At 35.2% G+C, this 8,225-nt stretch overlaps 1 protein-coding gene across 1 annotated transcript in view; it reads right to left on the reverse strand.

Annotated features, from left to right (window-relative positions):
* Positions 1-8,225, reverse strand: part of LOC108967068 (putative fatty acyl-CoA reductase CG5065) — a 23,784-nt gene that overhangs the window by 10,784 nt on the left and 4,775 nt on the right. The window contains exons 2-6 of the mRNA XM_018930305.1: positions 4,925-5,532; positions 4,726-4,854; positions 3,422-3,541; positions 2,927-3,025; positions 2,310-2,466 (exon numbers count right to left, since the gene is read on the reverse strand). Coding sequence (XP_018785850.1) covers positions 2,310-2,466; positions 2,927-3,025; positions 3,422-3,541; positions 4,726-4,854; positions 4,925-5,532 — 1,113 coding nt within the window. The remainder of the gene's footprint in view (positions 1-2,309; positions 2,467-2,926; positions 3,026-3,421; positions 3,542-4,725; positions 4,855-4,924; positions 5,533-8,225) is intronic.

The following is an 8,225-nucleotide window of genomic DNA, read 5'->3' on the forward strand; positions in this document are numbered from 1 at the left end:
ACAAAGGTGGATTAAAACAAGGTAAACATAAAAAGTTATGAAAGTCCACCGAAACTCCCCACTCAAAGTTATGCTGCTATTTAACATGACTTTCTTTTTAACAAAGATTAACTTTAGCGACGAAGGCCAGCTAGMAGCAGTGACAGAAATCAATCAATTWGTGCGTCGTAGACCGTGTGAACGTTATGTAGAGATCTGCATTCAAAAAACGATAAAATACCCCCCAACGTAATGATTTAGAGCTGCATATTGGTGGAAGGTCCTGGACCAATTTATTTCGTTGCGGGAACGATGCCTAGTAAGCAGTACAAAAATGTACTTCAAGAGGGTTTCCTACCATATTTGGTAACACTGAATCCTTCAGCAGCCCAGTACACTTATACGCCTGCTGAGGTGCCTTGCCACACCTCCCGACGAGCGACTGATATCCTTCACAACTTGAATATCAATATATTACCTTAGGCGGACAATTCAACCGACYTAAGSCCCACCGAAAACTGTTGAACTTTCCTTAAATCAAAARTATATTTATATAGTAGTATTAAAAAATCCCACAATAGCCCCACTCAAAGATAACATAAAGGATGTGTGCCTAAATGATCCAGATTTAAAAATAATGGTGATATTTGTTTGAATAGTATGCCTCAAATAGTGAAGGCTGTTAATAAAAACAAAGGTTTGTCAACCAAATACTAAAAAAAATTTAAGTTTTTCCTGATTGTATGAAAATATGATATTTCAAATAAATATTTTTAAAAAAATTGCATTCACATATCCTAATAACTTTTGGTTTAATTGACTCTGAACGCAAAACTATATGGATGATTGTCCCTGTTTCTATTGGRTTGGCGGGGTACTGTACTAGGTATGAGCTACAATATGTCTTAATACTTTTCTACGACATACCTACTCTCAATATCTCTGTTACTATTTGACCAAATTCGACCTCGACTGACAAACAAAACGACATGCTGATCCAATAGAGTATGCCAGCGTTTAATCCAAATTTCTATCCAAATTAAAAAAAAGAAATGTATATCAATCTACATTTTTTTTTTTTAACTTTTTGGTTTGCACGTGCAGTTTAAATATATCAGTCAGGGCCACATTTGATCAGATGGTTCATCAATAGCATCTAGGATCGTATCGATGCCACCACAGATGCTATTGGGTTTAAAGCGTCAGAAGATACCGGGATGACAATTGAACAAATATATGTTCTTACCAAGGAAATGTAGTCATATACAAAAGGTGTTTGTAGGGAGAATTAAGTTAACTTTTTCGATACTACAAGGTGAGTTCCAAAGTAAACAGGACTTTCAAAAAATCAAACAGCACAAATAGTTTTTTGGCAAAAATCAATTGATTTTATTCAAAATAGTCTCTTTCTACTTRAATTATAGCCTTTTGCACGTTTAAAAATCCGGTGCAAGCCTTTCGAGCCTCTACGTCTGCATAATGATTTCCTKWCWTGGGCRAATGCATTTTTCCKGAAAGGAAGAAGTYRCACRGTGCCATATCAGGTGAATACGRRGAGTGGTTAATGGTTAAAATGTGATTTTTGTTCAAATAATCGTCCTTTGAATGTTGGATTCTGAGCAATTTTTGGTCGTCACTCACGGAACAATAAGTGCACACACCTTTCGTAAGCCCAAATGTTCGGTCAAAATGCGATAAATCGACGTTTTAGAGATGCTCAACTCCATTTCTATGAATTTCAATGATGATTTCGTCTGATTTTTGATGAATTCACGCACAGTTTGGATGGAATTTCCGGYGATCACGGATTTTTATTGGCCCACAAGTTGATCGTCGTTTATGTCCTCACGACCACTTTGAAAACGTTGAAACCACTCGCGCACTCTGCTAAGGGATATCGCCATAAACTTGCTTCATCAAAAGTTTTACCAATTTTAAAACAAAATTTAATGTTGACTSTTTATTCAAATCTCATTTTCGCACCGATAACACAAACATAGTGACACTTAAAACGCAACGACTTCACTTCCAATCCATGAAATCTCATAACAGCAGTCGGCATATATGTAGATGGCGCCACCAGGAAGCGCTAGATTCAAAAACCCTGTTTACTTTGGAACCCATCTCGTATAAAGAACTACTCGTACAAATAGATGATTCACAATTAAACAAAACCAAAATTTGCAGAATAAAGTTGTAAACAAATTAAGGACACACAATCTAACAAACAGGAGCGTCCTAATTTTTACAATTGTCAGCTTGTAAATGAAACCATACTACATAAATAAAAATTTATAACAAAGCAAGAATGAATATAGCATTAAACTCACCAATGGGTGGACGAAAAATACCCGCTGGCATATAAAAAGCTCGATGATTAACTAAATTCTCAGCGCATTTTTTGGTCATTGTGTATGTGTTGGGCATGTCGCCGATCAGGCAATGACGGAATTTTTCCAGCGTCTCATCGTCGAAGATGCGAAAGATCTATGGTATAAAAAAACATTGCAAAATAATAATTGCTTTTCGTCGAAATTAAATCCTTTTAATATTTCCAAAAATATTACAAAAGCAAAGTTATCAACGCTTAATATCTGTCATAGATTATAATACTTGCGTTCGCGAAATCATTTCATGTAGTACGTGGGTAGTTTTAACAAATAAAGTTATGTAATATTAGAATACAATTGTATTCCTACATACAAATCTACGAATCTCTATTTTATCAATAACACTTAAAATATTTCAATTAAAATTAGTCACGTGTCGCAAACTTTTCCATCATATTTTTTTTTTGGTTTCAAGTGTTTGGCATAATTTGTGATGAAATGTGATGCGATTTTCACAAATTCAATTAAAATTATTCAATTCCCCTATTGATTGAATTTTTATTATTTTTCTATTTGCATTAATAGTGTATAACTGTGCACATTCCCAGGACAATTACCTGCATGATTTTTTCATAGCCAATATCATTTTCATATACGCGCTCCTTGATGTATTTCCGATTGCAATTGCAGTAGAGCGTTGAAATGTGCACAAGTGACTGAAAATAGAAGAAGATATGTAATAAATACATGCATGTAAGTACTTTAAAATATWAAAGATTATTTTTGAGGCATCCTTTACAAATAAAAAGCATTTATAATAAAAATTGCTGTAAAGAGAGGAAGACTGTGATTTAATTGCAATCGCTTCCATAGTGTGAGGCTACTGTATTATTGTACTGTTTCGAGACCCTATGTGTAAATTCGATCAATTATGGAAGTACTAAAATAGGTTAATTTTCAAAACAGAACTGACATCTTCCTAGAATAGCAATCAGAAGCCGCCAGCTGTTGCTTGCTTGCCTTAGAATCTAAGTACTTTGTAGAACTGCGATTGTAACGTCAGTTGAGTGGAACAAACTTAAATTTAATGCGGCCCAGTCACAAAAACATACCTTTAGTTTCTTCATTTCCATRGATAAATCGAGTATCTTTTTTGTACCCAACACGTTGATGTCAATTGCATCGCTGAGCTTCTCATTGAACTTTACAGAAGCGACAACGTTGAAAATGATCTGAAATGAAGTAGAAGAATGCTAAAAAGTTATAAAATATCGTTACAGTTTTCTTCAAGAAGACCTATCCCTAAGAAAATAGTTTTTAAATATCCAATATTTTCTATTTCTTAAGTGGCTTAAACCTTGATACGATAGAATCACAAAGAATTAAAGTCTAATTTCGGATGCAGGCGAAGATTTCATACTCTGCCAATGAGAAAAATCAATATTGGGTTGAGGAACTATATTGTACCAATACCTGAAGTAAAATCGTATGATAAACAAATGATATGGAACTAAATACAAATGTATTGGCACAAATTACTCAAGGAGGGTCGAGAATGCGTTGACGACAAATCACATCCTGGACGGCTAACAATTTCARCTGACGTCAATAAAGGAACTGCTGATTGAGAATCAACGATTAATAGTCAGAGATCTTACTGGATCATCGTTGGAATATCGGAAAGATAAGTAAAAACCATTTTCAAATAGCATTTAGAAGAATTAAGGAACGATTGGTTCCAAAGTCACTTAATTTTTTCGAAAAACAGCATCGCATTAAGGCCTGTTAAACAATGCGTTCAGACTACCAGGGTATCATAAAACATATTGTTATTTGCGCTGGGTCTTCGATGTATGCTTACGACCCGAAAAAAGATGAGTCAAAGCCAAAAAACGGTAAAAAATCAAGGATGCGTTGAAAATTTTCTCGGATCATGGTCGAATTCCTTTCGACCGGCCAAACTACCATATTTGAGTATTATGCGTCGTTTGCGCGAAGCTATACGACAATTCTTAATTTTTTCACCCACCTATTCATTAATGCAGCGCCTCATACTGCATAGACTCTTCTTCGCTCCGCGTAAACCGTTTTGACTTAATTGAAGACATTAAACGTGAATCGCTGCGCACATTGACGACTATTCCGGAAATTGACTTAAGCAACTCTTTCGAGAATTGGAAACATGTTGGCACAAATCTATTGCAGCCAACAGGGACGACATAGATTTTGAAGAATAGGTTAAGAATTTTTAAATTATGAACAAAGTCTTAATAGTTTTTGCGAATAGGTCCTAGCACCTCACACTACCATATCTAGTGTTGGAATAGTTGTTGTTTTGTTTGAAAAACAAGTAATCGAATTGCGAAAGGAAAATTGTATAACTATTTAGTAGCAAACCAGTAGTTAAAACTCTTACCTCAACCTCATCACATAAAATTTCCCTGTCCTCCGCTGAAATGCCYAAATCAATGGCACTGTAGTCCACACGAATTGCATGCACCTTCCGAAAAAGCTCCGGCWGTTCCGCACGTATGGTGTCAAAAATCTGCAAAATTATATATTTTAACAAATAATTTGCACAAAACAGAAATTTATTTATATCTTGTTGCAACTACCGTTTCTTTGAAGAAGTTCTCCAGTCGCTCCTCCACACACATGTTGTTCTTGCAACGGATTAGCATGTAAATCCGGCGCAACTCGAAAGCGCGCAACAACTTCTGCGTGAGCACTTTGCCAACGAAGCCCGTGCCGCCGGTGATAAGCACGGTGGCGTTTTGATAAAAGTCACTAATTGGTGTTGGAGTTGGTGTTGCAGTGGTGCTTACCGCTGCGGTTGTTGCTGTTTCTACTGCTGCTGCCTCACTTGCTGTTTTTGCGCTTAATGCAGCTAATGATTCACTGCAATGTGGTGTAGTGTTGTAGTTGTGTGTGTGGCATCTGTTTGTCATTGTTGTTGGTCTTATCGTTCCTGCGCTTTTATTAGCATCACATGATGTGGCTGCAATGCTGCACTCCAAATCGATTTCGGTTTCTTTGTGTGGGTGTGCAGTGTTATTGGCGGTTTGTTCAGCGCCATTGGTTGTCGCTATTGTATTTGTTTTTATATTGAATGCACTATTAGCAACACAACCGTTGCTGTGTTTATTCTTATCCCTGGCAACGTCATTGAGCGAGTCGGTTAGTGAGTTTGCTGAGTTGATGTGGATTGCCGAGTCGGTMATTTCTAATATAAGAAAATGTAATAAATGATTATTTAGGAAAAATAATTGAAGGGAACAAGAGAAGCAACACATTGAAATTCAGTAAATGTTGCATTTAATTGTCACGTGTTAGACAGTAATGTAATTAATAGCAGAATTACATACTATGTACAGTATACTCGTGTGTATATTCATTTAAGTTGATAGTTTTTGGAAGCCTATTGATCAACAAGTTTGCAAAATGATAATTAATAGAGAAACAAAAGAAGCGTGTTTCATTATTTCTTGAAAAAGTTTTGAATTTTCACCAAGATCCATCACGATAAAAGTCCTCGTTGTATGCGAATATTATACAGATTTAATATTTAATAAAAGTAAGAGCCCATCATGTCCAGATTAATGCCTAAATTAAAAAATTGTGCCAAAGAAAACAGTACTTTTTGAATCTAACGCCCGCTGGTGGTGGTGGTGACATCTATATGTCGACTGATGCGTTAGAATTTACTATCTATATCGATTGTCCAGTGAGAATTTCATCACATTTTATAGATTGGAAGTGAAGTTATTGCGTTTTAAGTGTCAGTATGTTTGTGTTATCGGTACAAAAATGAGCTACGAACAAAGAGTCAATATTAAATTTTGTTTTAAAATTGGCAAAACTTTTATCGAAACGTTTYAATTGCTGAAACAAGTTTATGGCGATGATTACCTCTCACGTAGCAGAGTGCACGAGTGGCTTCAACGTATTCTAAGTGGTCGTGAGGACATAAATGACGATCAACATGTGGACCAATGCAAATCCGGAAATTCTATCGAAATTGTGCATGAATTCATCAAAAATCAGTCGAAATTATCATTGAAGTGAAATTAAATATCTCCAAAACATCGATTTATCGCATTTTGACCGAACATTTGGGCTTATGAAAGGTGTGTGCATGGATTGTTCCATGAATGACGACCAAAAATTGCTCAGAATCCAACATTCGAAGGACGATTATTTGAACAAAAATCACGTTTTAACCATTAACCACTACCCGTATTCACCTGGTATGTTTGTTCTGTTTTTTTTTTTTTTTAAGTCCTGTTTACTTTGGAACGCACTTTGCATATCAACTAACTTGATCTTAAACCCGCGGCCGAAACTGTAATGATGCTCCCGCCTACCAACACGTCAGACTTTTGACTTCTTGCTATTTCCAAAAATAAACAAAGGCTGTCGGTTCACCAGATATATGAAAATAGCTATCCCAAAATTGCGTTTGTGGAGTATTTTGACGATTGGAGGAAGCGCTGTCATAATGTAAAGAATCGAATGGGAATATTGATTAGTAACAACATTAATAAAAAACAACAAGAATAATGTAGACGAATTAATATTCTTGACGTGTTGATCATCAGTTGATGTTGATKACCGTCCTGGACGTGGTTTGTCATCAAGGGGTTCTCGACCCTCTTTGAATAATTTTTATCAATCGAAAGCGCTTGCTGGCAACAAACGATTGTCAACGGAGACCTTTTTCAACTTTCTGAACGTTTCTGCATCAGAAATTTTATTAAGCACGAAACATTTAATGGAACTTCTTTGTTGAATAATATATCTCACATCCGTCATAAAAATCGCCAAATATACTTAAGTAATAGATCAGCTTGTAAAAAAACACTTTTAAGCACAAAGGTCGACATATTTTGAGAAAACAAATTAGTGCCTTCACATGAAATGAAAAGAAAATAATTGAAAAGATGCGCAAGACTAGTAGCTTTTCAAGAACTTGAGTCTCATAAGCCGAYGTAGTCGATTGCGATTCACTTTGGATTGCACAGAGCTCTCGTTTACCTTTTTTTGTTAACGAAACAAACCCTTTCTTCGACAATTTCATCTTAGGGGTATCAAAAAATATTTGTTTCACAATGCGTTTCATTTGTTCGGAATTTGACAAAACGCCTTAGCATTTGCATTTTTACGTAAAAAAAAGTGCCAAGTTTTATGAATAGCATATTATTTTACCGAGGAAAATGTTACTTCATTACATGGCAGCATTATATAAATATTAAATTTTTTACATGACAAAAAAATGCTAACCAAATTGAAAATTTGCTTAAAAAATAACTTCCAAAAACGAAAAAAAAACCAACTGAACAACTCTCACTCTCAAATCGAAAAATTTTAAATTTTTTTTWCCAGTTGGAAGATAACATTTTGAGAAAATAAACATGAAACTTTGATACTCCGAATACATGAAACATTTCAATGAGCAAATTAAACACTAAAAATATCACAAGCTTACAACGTTTCTGCTGGAAAGGCGCTTATCAACCCAAAAACTAGCAAAAGAGAGCAAAAGTTGAGTGTGTGTTTTTGAAGCCGGTTGGCAAGATTTCTCGAGAAGCACTCAACAAATCTTCATGAAATTTTACACAGGTCTTTGAGGTACAATTTCTAAGGACTTAGCTTAAGGATTTTTTTTCGATTATAACTATTTGAAAAAAAAAGTTGCGACATTTTGTCTGAAATTTGAATTTTTTGTTTTTTTCCTTTGTTCAAGTTCTAAGTTAACGTTTTAACACGTATTTTTGTATTTTTTTACTTAAGGTAATCCTGTGAGGAATTAACCTGCCAACGCGTGCGTATCTTTTTTCCGACGGGTAACCGGAAATGGTGTCGCAATGGCCGCGTTTAAAATGTTTTTTTTTTTCCAAAAATTCCAGAATTTTTCTG

This window comes from Bactrocera latifrons, unplaced genomic scaffold, assembly GCF_001853355.1.
Source record: "Bactrocera latifrons isolate USDA-ARS-PBARC rearing strain unplaced genomic scaffold, ASM185335v1 scaffold_100, whole genome shotgun sequence".
Classification (NCBI taxonomy): domain Eukaryota; kingdom Metazoa; phylum Arthropoda; class Insecta; order Diptera; family Tephritidae; genus Bactrocera; species Bactrocera latifrons.